Genomic DNA, 15,589 nt, shown 5'->3' with positions numbered 1-15,589 from the left:
TTTCTTTGTCAAGCCATGCTGAGTGGACAGGTGACCCAGTCGGAGAGATCCCATTTCACAGACATAGTCAGAGAGGATAGTTCTTCACCAGTCTCTGATATAGACAACAACCTATGTCTGAGTGAGATTGCAAATGATCAGTTCTCCTCGCAACATGCAGCTATAGTGTTTGAGATCGGAAGTAAGCGGGAGAAAAGCCTATTGTGGAGCCTTCTTCAAGAGTTTGATGAATGGATATGGGCTAATTTTAATTTTAATCTCAGTGCTGTTAAACACCGCCGAAGATCCTACCTTGATTCACTTATTAGGTGTAAGAGTTGCCATGATTTGTATTGGAGAGATGAGAAGCACTGTAAGATTTGCCATGCCACGTTTGAGGTTGATATAGATGTAGAAGAGAGATACGCGATTCATGCGGCCACATGTAGCAAGAAAGAAGAGTGTGATACATTTCCGGATCATAAAGTTCTATCTTCCCAGTTGCAATCGCTAAAGGCTGCAGTGTACGCCATTGAGGTATGTCAGTAGTTTTTAGCTTTACTTTTTTTTTTTGGGTCTAAATGCTCAAATATTTATTTTTTAAGAAGTGCCTCCGTCATATTTTGTGTGCTGAAACATTTTGCAGTCTGCTATGCCTGAAGATGCCTTGATTGGTGCATGGAGAAAGTCAGCTCATAGGTTATGGGCCAAAAGACTTCGGCGAAGCTCAACCGTGTCTGAAATTACGCAGGTTTCATTCTATTAGATAAGCTTCTTTTCTGTGTGGCACCATATTCTTGTTCAAATTGACTGTCCTCTAATTGGATCTTATTTAATTATGTGCAATTGCTGAAGGTAATTGGTGACTTTGTTGGGGCAATCAATGAAGATTGGCTGTGGCACTCTAGTGATCAAGGGCATTCTAATGCTTTATTGGGAGAAACTATAAGTTGCTTCCCTTCGATGCCGCAAACAACTTCTGCGATGGCTCTATGGCTGGTAAAACTGGATACCTTGATTGCTCCCTATGTGGAAAAAGCTCAACCAGAAAGGAATCAACTGTTGTGCAGAACCAGAAATACAAGTATGATTCTCATGTTCTGGTGGTAGTCTGACTCTTGAACTTTGATAATGTTTCTCACTTGTGTGAATTACTCTAATATTCCAGGTAGGCGAGCCTCTAGGAGGGAGTTGTAGCTCTGATCTGGACATCATGGAAGGCGCGATAGAATAGAGGAAGAAGATTGTATAGAGAAGCAGCGTTTTGTTCCCTGCATTATCCAATAACATTGGAAAATTCTACAATCCAAGTGACTTGAGATAAAAATATGTATAGACAATTTAGATAATAGATAGTAGCAGGGATCACATTCAGTTTTGAGTTTGATTGCCAAAATCTTCTTTTGTTTTTGTTTTGTGTATGGGCAAGGAACGACTGTTTTATGTTATGTTCGAAGATCTAGAAATGATCTTTCTTCTTTCAGTTCCATCCTTATGTCAAATCAGTCCTTTTAAAATACAATTTACATATTACAATCCCCAAAGTTGTGTTTTTTTTGCATAGTTCGTCCCCCCAAAGTATCGAAATTTGCTAACTTCGCTAATTATATAACGGAAGTGTCAATTTAGTCCACATCCTTATTGAATGGCTTGTCTTCTTCGCGTGGCTCGAAACCCTACATTTGAAAGATCAACGGTCGCTTCAAAGAGACAAAATCCAGAGACCATTCCAAGTTTTCACTGCAAAGCTTCGAGCTTTAGGACCAAAACGATGTCGCAATCTTCTGCTCCTGGCGAGAAACTCAAGAGAAAGCGCCGAGAGAAAGAAGCAGAAGAAGAAGAAGAAGAAGAACCGATTGGAGGAGATATAGAGGATCTCTTTAGCGACAAAGAAACTCAAAAAATCAGAATGTCTTTACTTGACTGGTACGATGCGAATCAGAGAGATCTTCCATGGAGGAAGAGAAATAATGAAAGTGAAAAGGAGAGAAGAGCTTATGAGGTTTGGGTATCGGAGATTATGCTGCAGCAAACTAGGGTTCAGACTGTTTTGGAGTATTACAAACGTTGGATGCATAAGTGGCCAACCATTTATGACCTTGCTCAAGCTTCCCTTGAGGTGAGTCTTCTTTTCTTGGGAGAATCGATTAGATGAAGAAAGAGTTCTCTTTTCTTGGGTTTTGGCAAATTGGCTAATTAGTAAAGAGTTTCTCTGTGTTTCATTGTGAATTTGGCTATAAAAACCCTACAAGTGTCCTATTTGAATCCTTGTGCATTACTGGGAACTAAAGACTTCATCTTTTTTTTTGGTATTGCCCTGCATTTTTCTTTCACCAGTAGATGAAGAATGAGCTTAATTTTCTCATGTTTCTTGTCATTGTTTTGGCACTTGGCAGATGGGCTCCTTAGTATTGGGTGTTATGTGTTTTTTTATAGTCTATGTGGGAAACTGGGATTAAACTTTACACTATATGAATCCTTATTCGCATCAGTTTGGAAGTAAAGCTTCATCTTTTTGGGCTCCTTAGTATAGGTTGTTGTGTGCTTTGCATGATCCTATCGTTTATTAGATGAAGAAAGATCTTTCTTTTCTTGGGTTATGTTGTTTGTCATTGACATTGTTTTAGCAAATTAGCTATTTTGTAAAGAATGTGTGAGTGTGTGTTTTTTCAGTCTTACTATGTGGGAATCTGAGAAGAAACTCTACATTTGGATAGTTATGTGCATTAACTAGTAAGTAAAGGCTTTGTCCTTTTTGTTGTTTTCTTTTGCTGTTCATTTTCCTATCATTAGTGTGGAAGAGAGAAATCTATTAGTCTCAAATGGGAGGTCTGTATATAAGTTAACGCCACACCATTTTGAATTTGTGTTTTCAGGAGCATGAGAACAAATTATATGCAGAGCTTTCTTTTCTTGTGTTATGTTGTACTTGCTTGTCTTTTTTTTCCCGACAAATTGCCTCCTTTTGTAAAGAGTGTCCTTTTTCTTAATCTAACCATGTGGGAAATTGAGAATATACCCTACAAATGCCCCATTTGATTCCCTATAGGGAAATGAGTACTCTATTAGCCTCTAGCTTCAAATGCCACACCATTTGGGATTTGTTTTTCTTCAGGGGGAATGAGAAAAATTGTGATTTTGCTGCTAAGAAAATTGAGTTCTTCCCGCTGCAGGAGGTAAACGAAATGTGGGCAGGTTTGGGGTATTATCGGCGGGGGCGTTTTCTTTTAGAGGTGAATACACTTCTGCAATCTGGGGTTTGACACTAGTTGATACGTTCGCTGTATATCATTGTAATGCTTTCTTCTTGTCTTGATTCTCCTAGGGAGCGAAGATGGTTGTTGCGGGGAAGGATGGTTTTCCTAATCAAGTGTCTAGCTTGATGAAAGTTAAAGGAATAGGAGAGTATACAGCCGGAGCAATTGCCTCTATTGCTTTCAATGAGGTTAGTCAGTTTTATTTTTTTCAGTCATATATGTAAGACATTGATTAACTATCTTTACATCTTTTGGCACTTATTCTGTTCCAGGCGGTACCTGTTGTTGATGGAAACGTGATAAGAGTACTTGCCAGACTAAAGGCCATCTCAGCTAATCCAAAAGACCGGCTTACAAACAGGAATTTCTGGTGAAAAACCTTTTGCATTTTCTCGGATGTCTTAGTTGAGACAATAATAAAAGAGAGGATAAATAAATAATTTCTCTTTGTCAGGAAACTAGCTGCCCAGCTAGTGGATCCTTCACGTCCTGGAGATTTCAACCAATCTCTGATGGAGCTTGGTGCTACTCTATGTACTGTTTCAAAGCCAAGTTGCTCTTCTTGTCCTGTTTCCAGTCAATGCCGTGCATATTCACTTTCCCTGGAAAACAGAACCATTTCCGTGACAGATTATCCTACAAAAGTGGTCAAGGCCAAGCCACGGTGCGACTTTTGTTCCGTATGTGTTTTGGAAATACTGAACCTGGAGAGGAACCAATCAGGAGGTAGATTTGTTCTTGTAAAGAGACCTGAAGAGGGTCTGCTTGCTGGTCTTTGGGAGTTCCCATCTGTTATATTGGATAAGGAAGCTGGTTTGGCAACAAGGAGGAACGCCATCAACCTCTACCTTAAGGACGCATTTCAAGTAGAACCCAAGAAAACATGCACTATAGTTTCGAGAAAAGAACTTGGAGAATTCGTCCACATTTTCACACACATACGTCGAAAAGTGTATGTGGAGCTATTAGTTGTACAACTGACAGGTTTGACCGCTAACTATTTCTTTCTTTCTCGGTCTCTCTTTTACATGGACATGGACATAACTATAGTCAGAAATATTGACAAGAAATTACTCTCTTCTCTGTGTCATACAATGTGGTACAGATGANCTCTATGTACTGTTTCAAAGCCAAGTTGCTCTTCTTGTCCTGTTTCCAGTCAATGCCGTGCATATTCACTTTCCCTGGAAAACAGAACCATTTCCGTGACAGATTATCCTACAAAAGTGGTCAAGGCCAAGCCACGGTGCGACTTTTGTTCCGTATGTGTTTTGGAAATACTGAACCTGGAGAGGAACCAATCAGGAGGTAGATTTGTTCTTGTAAAGAGACCTGAAGAGGGTCTGCTTGCTGGTCTTTGGGAGTTCCCATCTGTTATATTGGATAAGGAAGCTGGTTTGGCAACAAGGAGGAACGCCATCAACCTCTACCTTAAGGACGCATTTCAAGTAGAACCCAAGAAAACATGCACTATAGTTTCGAGAAAAGAACTTGGAGAATTCGTCCACATTTTCACACACATACGTCGAAAAGTGTATGTGGAGCTATTAGTTGTACAACTGACAGGTTTGACCGCTAACTATTTCTTTCTTTCTCGGTCTCTCTTTTACATGGACATGGACATAACTATAGTCAGAAATATTGACAAGAAATTACTCTCTTCTCTGTGTCATACAATGTGGTACAGATGATCTGTTCAAAGATCAGGCAAATGACACTCTGACATGGAAGTGTGTGGGCAGTGATGCTCTTTCTACCATGGGACTGACATCGGCTGTTAGAAAGGTATCACCTTTTCGTCTTCAAACAATATAAAATGACTTTCTCTGGATGTGATTGTTGAAAAGGAACAACTTTTGCAATAGACAATGTTATTTGAGCTTCCCAAAATTGATAAGGTTGTTCTCAGGGTAATTCATGATTGTTTGATTCGAGAACTCCATGTTTAAAAGTGTGTATATGTTGATGGAGGTACAGGTGTATTCAATGGTTGAAGCTCACAAGCAAGGTTCATCTGTTGCTCCTGGCTCATCATATAGAGCAGCCATATCGAGGAAACGAAGAATCTCATGATCTTCTTCTTACACTTTTCTATTTATTGCTTAGCTTCTATATTTATTGTTGTAGCATTCGGATACTAAGGTCTTGCTTAGTTTTAACCAAAAACACATTTGATCTTGGTTTAAAATTGAACAATTGGTTCTTTCTACTTAGTAAAGTGACTTGATGATCTCTCCAGGGGTTGATTATGTAAATGGTGTGTCTCTCCCTCCGCCTTCATATATATATCTACAGTGACGGGCTTGTCTACAAGACTCATAGGATTTGTATTGTTAAGGTCCACTTCAACCCATAAACGACTCCGGCCGTTGGATTCATATGGTCGCGTGGAGAAGAAGCATCATCAGCCGCTGCCATCCGCCGAAATTTTAATTTGATGTTCAAACCAACTTTTACAGTTCACACACACCTTTAAAAAGTTTCTTTCATAGACTCTGGAGAAAAATTCCTCGGATACAAAACAACAGGTAGCCTCATCTGAACATAATTTGGGGGAAAACTAGGCAATAAATCTGGAAACAACAAAAATCAGTCAAGAGGACCGCATGGTACTGGTCATGTAATAAAAGTACTTGAACGAAAACTCTTTAAGGATCGGACCTAAGAAAAATGACATACATACCTTTGGAAAAGAAAAAAACCATGAGAATCAAGACAAGAAGAAAAAATTGCTATCAAATTTAATCAACTATTGTCAAACCCTGGATTGCAGAAGAATATTTACCTCCAAAAGAAAACCTGCCAGCCCGACAGTAACCCAAACACTTTTTAGCAGTAACAATCACCTTTTTCTAACTCGCCCGGAAGAAAAACAAATCTCAATGGTGTGGCATTTGGAAGACAGAGAATGATAGAGTACAGATAACAATCTTTACAAAGGAGCCAATTAGCCGAAACAATGACAAGCAAACAACAACATAACACAAGAAACAAAAGCTCTTTCTTCATCTAATTATATATTCTCATGCCCCTAAAAAAAAAAAAAAAATCAAATGGTGTGGCACTAACTATATAAATAGAGACTACTAGATTTCTCCTTTCCCTACTAACGATAGGCAAATGAAGAGAAAAACCAAAAAGACTAAACCTTTACTCTCGAGCCAAGGCATAAAGTATTCGAATGTAGAGATTAATCCCAACTTTGACAATGACAATTAACGTAACACAAAAAGAAAGCTCTATTGATTGGACGATGCAGAGCAATACCAAAAAGATGAAGTCTTTACTTCCCAGTTAATGCACACAAGGATTCAAATAGCTCTTCTCTCCTTTTCAGCTTCACATCCTGATTTCCTGGGTCTCATTTTCGGTAAAGAGCTCCTCAATATTTTCTCGAAAGGGATGTTCTTCTTTATCCCGACTCTTTCTCATCAGTTTCTCGACATCTGTTTGGTCTTAATATTGTTGGAGTAAGCTTGAAATGGAAACTAGTCCTAATCCTACTGTGTTTGTGATAACAAAGAGATAAGGATCTAATGTCTAGGAGTTATCTAGGTATGTAATGATTCCTATTAGGATTAGGATTAGTAAAGTCTTATATAAGGATGTGTTGAGTTGTGACACAACTTATGAGGTTTTGAGAGATTGTGTGAAAAAGAGAGACCAAAGTTTTGAGTTATTTTCTTTGGTATTAATGAAGAGAGATATTCTTTGTTAATTCAGTTCTTAAACAATCTCTTAATTCTATATTTGGTATCAGAGCAAGAGTTCTTTTATCATGTCGGAAGTCACGATAGCTGGGCCACGACCTAAAGAAATAGGAGGAGGATCTCCCTCGATTGTCTGTCCTATGTTAACATCAACCAACTATACTGTATGGGCGATGAAGATGAAGATAGCCCTTCGACTACATAAGGTTTGGGATGCCATTGAACCAGAGACTGATAATGTTGATTCGCTTGAAAACGATATAGCTATGGCCTTACTATTCCAGTCAATACCGGAGAGCTTAACACTGCAAGTTGGAGAACTTGATACAGCAAAGAAGGTATGGGAAGCAATACATTCTAGACATGTTGGAGCAGAGAGAGTTCAAGAAGCTAGACTTCAAACCTTGATGGCTGAATTCGAACGTTTGAAGATGAAGGAGTCAGAGACTATTGATGATTATTCGGGAAAGCTAGCTAAAATCTCATCAAAGTCAGCTGCCTTAGGAGTTAATATAGAGGAATCGAAGATTGTTAAGAAGTTTCTTAACAGTCTTCCACGAAGGAAATTTATTCAAATAGTAGCCTCTCTAGAACAAGTTCTAGATTTGAATACCATAAGCTTTGAAGATATCGTTGGACGCTTAAAGGCTTACGAAGAGCGTATACAGGAAGAAGAAGATACTCAAGATGATCAGAGTAAATTGATGTACGCTAACTCAGAGCCACAAGCAAATCAATCAAATCAGCAGTACCGAGATTACAATGGTGAACCTGGAAGTTACAGAGGAAGGTGTCGTGGAGGTAGATCCTTCTACAGAGGTAGAGGACGAGGTCACTACGGAGGCAGAAATCTCTCACAGATTACATGTTTCCGTTGTGATCAAACTGGTCACTTCGCAGCACAATGTCCAGACCGACTGTTGAAGTTGCAGGAAGTAGAAGAAAACAATAATAAGGATACAGAGGATGCAGACGAGCTCTTGATGCATGAAGTGGTTTACTTAAATGAGAAATTAGTTGTACCAAGCAAGTTTGAGACAAACACAACTAGAAACAACATATGGTATCTCGACAATGGTGCGAGTAACCATATGACTGGGGATAAGAGGTATTTTAGCAAGCTTTACACATCTATAACTGGTAAAGTACGCTTTGGAGACGATTCACGAGTTGACATCAAAGGAAAGGGAACCATTGCTTTCATCGATCAGAATGGAAAATCGAGAGTAATGACTAACGTCTACTATATTCCCGATTTGAAAAGCAACATCATAAGCCTCGGTCAGGCCACTGAAGCAGGTCTTGACATACGACTAAGAGGTAATTATCTAATCATGAAGGATGAAGAAGGGAATCTACTTGTTCGAACAGAGAAATTGAGAAACAGGCTGTATAAGGTTCAGATGGGATTGCAGGATAACACTTGTTTGAATTTTTCAGAGACAAACGAGACAAGTAGGTGGCATGCAAGGCTGGGACATAATAACTATGCCACCTTAACATCAATGCTGGGAAAAGGATTAGTACTTGGAGCTCCAAAACTTGCTCTGGGAAAAGAAGTTTGCAGATCGTGTTTGCTTGGCAAGCAAACAAGGCGTGTATTTCCTCAAGCAACCAGTTTTAGAGCTACAAAAAGACAAGAACTCCTACACGGAGACCTATGTGGTCCAATTACACCGAGTACACCTGCTGGAAATAGATATATTTTTGTGATCATTAACGATTACTCTCGCTACATGTGGAAAATGTTGCTAAAAGAAAAGGGAGAAGCGTTTCTTATGTTTCAGAAGTTTAAAGCTATGATTGAAAAAGAAGTTGCTGAGAAGATACAAACCTTCAGAACAGATAGAGGAGGAGAGTTTGTATCTAATGAGTTTAATGCTTTCTGCAATACTGGTTGTATAAAGCGATACTTGACTGCACCATACACACCACAACAGAACAGAGTAGTGGAGAGACGCAACATAACCTTGTTGGAAATGACTAGAAGTATCATGAAGCATATGAATATACCTAACTATCTTTGGGGAGAAGCTTTGAGACATTCAACCTATTTGCTAAACAGAGTAGTAACAAGAGCTCTGAAGGATGTTACACCATATGATCTTTCGCGAGAAGAGACCTACTGTTGAGCATATTAGGATTTTTGGCTGTATCGGTTATGCTAAGGTTGACAAACCAAATCTAAGGAAGTTAGATGACAGAACAAGGGAACTCATTCACTTAGGAACAGAACCAGGTTCCAAGGCTTACAGATTGTTGGATCCTGTTTCAAAAAAAATCATAGTAAGTCGTGATGCGGTGTTTGATGAGTCTAAAGGATAGAGTTGGTCAAAAAATGCAGAAACAGAGAACGGTGATGGAAGTTTTAAGATTAGCTTTGATGTGTTTGGGAATCATGGTCTTCAAGAGTTTGGTGATCATACTGGTGAAGAACAGAGTATAGATGATGAGACTCACAGCAAGGATGACGGAGATCAACTTTCAGAGAAAATAATCGAAGTTGCAGATACAAAACACGAAACTACAAACGAAACAAGAATTTCCTCTGCAGAACTACTATCTCCGGAGTTACGGAGATCAACTCGAGTGAGTATCAAGCCTAAATACCTAGAGGATTATATTCTACTTGCAGAAGACGAAGGCGAATTCCTGTTGCTTAGTATTAACAATGAGCCTAGAAACTTTGAAGAAGCTCGAAAATCTAAGGAGTGGACACGAGCATGTGAAGAAGAAATAGGCTCGATCGAGAAGCTTAGGACATGGGATCTTGTTGACTTACCTATAGAAGCAAAACCAATTGGTCTAAAATGGGTGTTTAAGTTGAAAAGAAACTCTGATGGTAGTATCAACAAATACAAAGCTAGGCTAGTAGCTAAAGGTTATATCCAAAAATATGGAGTTGATTTTGAAGAGGTCTTTGCACCGGTTGCTAGGATAGAAACCATACGGCTACTCATCGATCTTGCTGCTTCTCATGGATGGGAGATTCACCATCTTGATGTCAAAACTGATTTTCTACATGGTGAGATCAAAGAGACAGTGTACGTATCTCAACCTGAAGGTTTCGAACAAAAAGGACATGAAGGGAAAGTGTATAAGCTCAATAAGGCCTTGTATGGATTGAGACAGGCGCCTAGAGCCTGGAATAACAAGTTGAATCACATTCTTCAGGAGTTGCAGTTTGTTAAATGTTCGAAGGAGCCCTCTGTTTATCGGAAGAGCATCGGCCGTGATCTTCTCATTATTGGAGTTTATGTTGATGACTTGTTCGTAACTGGAACAAGCTTGGTTGTCATTAACAAATTTAAGGAGGAGATGTCTTCTAAATTTGAAATGAGTGACTTGGGAAGACTGACTTTTTATCTTGGTATGCAAGTGGATCAACATCAAGGTGGTATCACATTGAGCCAAGCTTGTTACGCTCAAAGAATTTTAGAAGACACATGAATGGCTAAGTGTAATTCAGTTCTTATACCGATGGAACCAGAACTGAAGCTGTCGAAAGCAGAGAAGGAGAAGGAGATTAATGCAACCACTTACAGGAAGAACATTGGTTGTCTTCATTATTTGTTATATACCAGACCGGACCTGTCTTATGGTGTTGGAATTCTGAGTCGTTATATGCAGAGTCCTAGGGTGTCGCATGGAGCAGCTATGAAGCAATGCTTAAGATATCTTAGAGGAACCGTTACACTTGGATTATCGTATGGGAGGATGAAGGTGCCTCGGTTAATAGGCTATACAGATAGCAGTCATAATGTTGATGAAGATGATGGTAGGAGCACTTCGGGGCACATTTTCTATCTCGAAGAAGGTCCTATCACATGGTGTTCGCATAAACAGGATGTAGTGACTTTATCATCCTGTGAAGCAGAGTTTATGGCTGCTACTGAAGCAGCAAAACAAGCTGTGTGGTTACAAGACTTGATGGTGGAGATCACCGGAGCTGCAGAAGAGAAGGTCATGATCCGGATTGACAACCAGTCAGCAATTGCACTCACCAAAAATCCTGTTTTCCACGGGAGGAGCAAACATATACATAGGCGTTATCATTTTATTAGAGAAAGGGTTGAGAGTGGTCAAATTGAGGTGGAGCATGTCCCTGGAACCGAGCAAAGAGCAGACATACTCACCAAGGCATTGGACAAGAACAAATTCAGAGTTATGAGAGATCTCTTGGGAGTTCAAGACTTGATGAAACAGAGCTTCAAGCTTAAGGAGGAGATTGTTGGAGTAAGCTTGAAGAAAGCTTGAAATGGAAACTAGTCCTAATCTTATTGTGTTTGTGATAACAAAGAGATAAGGATCTAATGTCTAGGAGTTATCTAGGTATGTGAGGATTTCTATTAGGATTAGGATTAGCAAAGTCTTATATAAGGATGTGTTGAGTTGTGACACAACTTATGATGTTTTGAGAGATTGTGTGTTTGAGAGAGAGACCAAAGTTTGGAGTTATTTTCTTTGGTATTAATAAAGAGAGATATTCTTTGTTAATTGAGTTCTTAAACAATCTCTTAATTCTATAAATATTTCCTCGAAATAGGGAGGTTCTTCTTTATCCCGACTTTTTCTCATTAGTTTCTCGACATCTGTTTAGTCTTAAACTCGAAACTTTGCAATGAAAACTTCGAACGTCTTTGTCACTCATAATCAACTTCATTTTTCAGATGTGGGATTTATAGACATTCAAATTAGGAGGAATGGACTAAATTGACACTTTCATACAAAATTAAAGAAATTAGAAATTAAATTTTGAAATCTACGAGGGATGACTATGCAAAAGGACACATGTTCAACATTGTGTAGTTCACAAAAATAATATAGGAAGATGCGAAGGTTTGGCAATCAAATGTGAACAGGCACTTCGATCGTACATATTATCTCAAAAGTCATTGTATTGTAAGATTTTCTGATGTTATAGGATAATGCACGAAGAAAACACCGCGTCTATTCATCATCTTCCGAGCTGTCCACATGAGAGTCGCTTGAAGGTTCACCTACCTACAAACAAATTGGCAAAAACATGGTCAGTCTTGAAACTTTGACGCACACAAAACAAGCAATTACTTTTAACTGTAATTCTAGTTAGGCCTGATCAGTCTTGAAACTCAAACCCACAGAACAAGTAACAAATAGAAGATCCAAAGTCCACACGCCTATCACCAGGGCCATCCTCCGTAATGTCCACATGACAGTTACAGTTTGAAGGTTCCCCTACCTATAGACAAATTAGCAAAAACCTGGTCAGTCTTGAATTTTTGACGCACACAAAACAAGTTATGGATGAGCACAATGATATTACCTCCGAGTGGTCTACCATGCTTAGTGAGCGGAGCGAAATGTCCACGGGAAGTATCTCCAGGGGCAGTTAGTTTCCTGACAAAGATATAACTTATACTTGAAATGATACAATTGTAAGAGGATTATACCCATCGAATTAATGAGTATATTAACCTTTTTCTGTTGTTACTTGTGTTTCATTCATCCATGTATGACCAACAGAATGAAAAGAGTAAACGCTCAGGGTTATGTGGACAACTATCCTTGTACCAATCCATATGTTCACTACCAGCAAAATTTTTTTAGGAAACGTACATGTATCCACCTCATGGTAGACCTTCGTTTACGGGGTATCATAGTGTTATAAGAGAATCCATTAAAACTATTAATGGAGTAGCCGTTGCAATGTACAAGTCCAGCAAATGGGGCACACGTTGGTCGTGGTGGATACCTGTACAAATTTTGGTTGTAATTATTTAATACTAAAATTCTTTTTAATATCTAATAATTAAATTCAAATTTTTAGTAGACGATAATTCTTCCTTGACTACCTTCACAAATAACATCGGATTAGGTAACGATCCGCACTATATGCGGAATAAATCTATTCAAATAAAATTATTATAAGTAAAATTATTATTTGGAATCTAAGATTTGTTTGTATAAAACAAAATATTTAACTAAAGTTTTTTTACTATTAATAATCAACAATTATGTAATCTAAATTTGTATAGACTTTATTTTAAAAAAACAAGAGTAATTATTACTTTTTTTTTAAAGAAATTTATTTGTTGTTTTTTAAAATAAGTACAATATTATATAGATTCAAATTAAATAGCTACAAATAGTTTTAATTTTATTCACTGAATTTCAATTAAAACCTATAGTGGCATGTATTTAATTAATATTAACTAATGAGGTTACAATATTTGTTTTATTGTGCCTCAAGCTCTCTCATGACGATACATCAGTATTTTTTCAAGAATGTTTTTCTATTAATATATATAGATGATTTATAAAATTAACAACAAAAATCTTATTCCACCATTTAAATATATATATATATATACATATGTATATATAAACAAATGAAAAAAACAAAGAACCTCGAACAAGGAATAAAAGGAACAATTGGAAAATGGGTAATTATTAAAAAAAAAAAAAACAATTGTAAGACATAAATTTATTACGGACACGAGACATGACGACATAGGATTTCTGCTCCAAAATAAATATATTTAAATTTTAAATATATAATAACTCAAGCTAAAGCTGAATCCAAATCCAAATCAACTTATTCGAAATATTTTAATTAGTTTATAAATATACACTTAACCTCATTTAATATTTCCAAGTCAAATATCTTAAATTTGTCTTGTAAATATAACCTCGTATATAGATGCAGATCCAAATCTAATATCAAATTCTTTTTGCAATATCAGATTTTTTTTTTGTTTTTAAACATTATATGTCTATATAGTATATCGTTCTTGCTCGTTTTCTAACTCAAATATCAAATTCATATATCAAATTCATGCATTTTAATTATTGTATATATATATATAGGTTTATTCTTTTTTTCCGGTTACTTATATAAATATATATATTTACTTGTTGGTCAAAACATCTGAACATGATTAAAGTGAAATTAAAAACGAGTTTTTATCAAAAAGTAATAATAATAATAAACAATGAGTTTGTCTAGAATGACATCACTGACAGTTTGACACGACTTTGATATGTTTCAAATTTCATATGTTCGGTCAAACATCTGACATTATTAAAGTGAAACATAAACTATGAGTTTTTATCAAAAATAAATCTTTATTCTATAAGTAATAAGTATATTATAAAAAAATGGAAAATTCCCAAAAAAAACACCAACTAATTTTTATTTGGAAGAAAACTACGCGAACTTTTAACGCTTCCAGAAAAATACATCAATTAATTTTTTCGTGTCAAATAATATCTAAAATATGAAATGTTGGCAGATTCAAATATACGATTTCAAACAAAAAATATTATTCCAATTTTACCCTTTAAATTTTTTTAATTATATTTGTTTAAAATTCAAAAGAAATAATAAATTGATAGAACAAACATTTTTTCTTCCTAAAAGAAAGATGAACAAGGAAGAAGAAAAAAAAAAGTTTTTTTAAAAAAAGATAAACAAGGAGGAAGAAAAAAAAGTTTTTCTAAAAAAATGAAGAAGGAGGAAGAAAAAAAATAGTTTATAAAAGAAGATGAACAAGGAGGAAGAAATAAAGTTTTTTAAAAAAGGTAAACAAAGAGGAATTTTTTTTTTATAAAAAAAATTATGAACAAGGAGGAAAAACAAGTTTTAAAAAAATATATAAACAAGGAGGAAAAGAAATTATTTATAAAAAAAAAGATAAAGAAAGAGGAAGAAAATCAGTTTTTTTAAAAAAGATAAACAAATATATATAAATAAGTTCTAAGTTTAAAGTTTTTAAAAACCATTTTTTCTATATATTTATTATTTCTTTTGAATTTTAAACAAATATGATTAAAAAATTTAAAGGGTAAAATTGGAATAATTTTTTTGCTTTGAAATCGTATGTATGAATCTGCCAACAATTTATACTTAGTGTATTATTTGACAAAAAAAAATGAATTGATGTATATTTCTGGAAACGTTAAAAGTTCGTGTAGTTTTCTTCCAAATAAAAATTAGTTGGTGTTTTTTTCAGGAATTTCCCTATAAAAAAACTCTCACATCCTCCGTCTGACACGTATTTTAAGTCTCCATTCTTACTCTTTTACTTTTTCTAAACGTTTACATATATTTTATCGACAAAAAATTGTTTACCTTTTCTTTAAAAAAATAAAACTAAAAATATAAAACAAAAAAATTATCATCAAACTTCTTTTCTTAACTGTTGAGTCTCACGATCTCCGAAATCTCCTCTTCCCGTGCACTCATTAATAATTCGATAAATTGTTTGCCTTCATCCCACGAATTAATCTACTTTCTGCAACTTTAAAATCCAATTTTGNGGCCGGCCAGTCGTCTGGAGTCTGCACCATCTCGACTAACTCTGCACAATCCGTCTCGTAGGCTTGACAGTCCACCCCAGCCTCCAAGAGAGCCTCCATCGCCCAAATCAGGGCTTGCAGCTCCGCATGGAGAGGTGTAGAGCCACGACGAAAACTTCTTGCTCCCAGAAGCAGCGTCGAACCTTCATCATTACAGTACCACCAACCCAGACCCTGAAAAGGATCTGAGCCTTTCCATGAACCGTCTATCTGACAGCATGAGGAAAAGATCCTATCCTCTAAAGGTGGCGTTGGTGCCATGTGTCCTCTCGAAAAAGCTTTGGCCTCCTCCCAAAGTGCTTT

The 15,589-nt window shown here is 36.6% G+C and overlaps 4 protein-coding genes across 5 annotated transcripts in view; 3 read left to right on the top strand and 1 right to left on the bottom strand.

Moving 5' to 3' along the window:
- The window catches only part of LOC104732396 (homeobox-DDT domain protein RLT3-like), a 7,219-nt gene extending 5,751 nt beyond the window's left edge, over window positions 1-1,468 (top strand). The window contains exons 16-19 of one of the 2 annotated variants that reach the window (XM_010451933.2): window positions 48-516; window positions 626-730; window positions 835-1,063; window positions 1,148-1,468. In XM_010451933.2, the coding sequence (XP_010450235.1) occupies window positions 48-516; window positions 626-730; window positions 835-1,063; window positions 1,148-1,176 (832 nt within the window). In that variant the 3' untranslated portion in view covers window positions 1,177-1,468. The remainder of the gene's footprint in view (window positions 1-47; window positions 517-625; window positions 731-834; window positions 1,064-1,147) is intronic. The other variant, XM_019234252.1, reaches the window with a different exon arrangement.
- LOC104733726 (adenine DNA glycosylase-like) lies at window positions 1,628-4,345 on the top strand. The gene is made up of 5 exons (XM_019233629.1): window positions 1,628-2,098; window positions 3,153-3,212; window positions 3,305-3,424; window positions 3,509-3,606; window positions 3,691-4,345. The coding sequence occupies exons 1-5, from the start codon at window positions 1,751-1,753 to the stop codon at window positions 4,343-4,345; spliced, it is 1,281 nt and encodes a 426-aa protein (XP_019089174.1). The 5' UTR covers window positions 1,628-1,750.
- On the top strand, window positions 4,352-5,496 carry LOC109127979 (adenine DNA glycosylase-like; the record flags this gene model as incomplete). Its single annotated transcript, XM_019233628.1, has 3 exons — window positions 4,352-4,802; window positions 4,924-5,021; window positions 5,214-5,496. Coding segments are annotated over 3 exons (645 nt in total), but the record flags the coding sequence as incomplete, so codon positions are not given.
- The window catches only part of LOC104733725, a 7,510-nt gene continuing 3,965 nt past the window's right edge, over window positions 12,045-15,589 (bottom strand). Inside the window, exons 2-3 of the mRNA XM_010453282.1 lie at window positions 15,288-15,429; window positions 12,045-12,167 (exon numbers count right to left, since the gene is read on the bottom strand). Coding sequence (XP_010451584.1) covers window positions 12,045-12,167; window positions 15,288-15,429 — 265 coding nt within the window. The remainder of the gene's footprint in view (window positions 12,168-15,287; window positions 15,430-15,589) is intronic.

This window comes from Camelina sativa, chromosome 12 (assembly GCF_000633955.1).
Source record: "Camelina sativa cultivar DH55 chromosome 12, Cs, whole genome shotgun sequence".
Lineage (NCBI taxonomy): Eukaryota > Viridiplantae > Streptophyta > Magnoliopsida > Brassicales > Brassicaceae > Camelina > Camelina sativa.
Note: the sequence above shows the minus strand (reverse complement) of the source record. Positions and strands in the feature narration are given on the sequence as shown.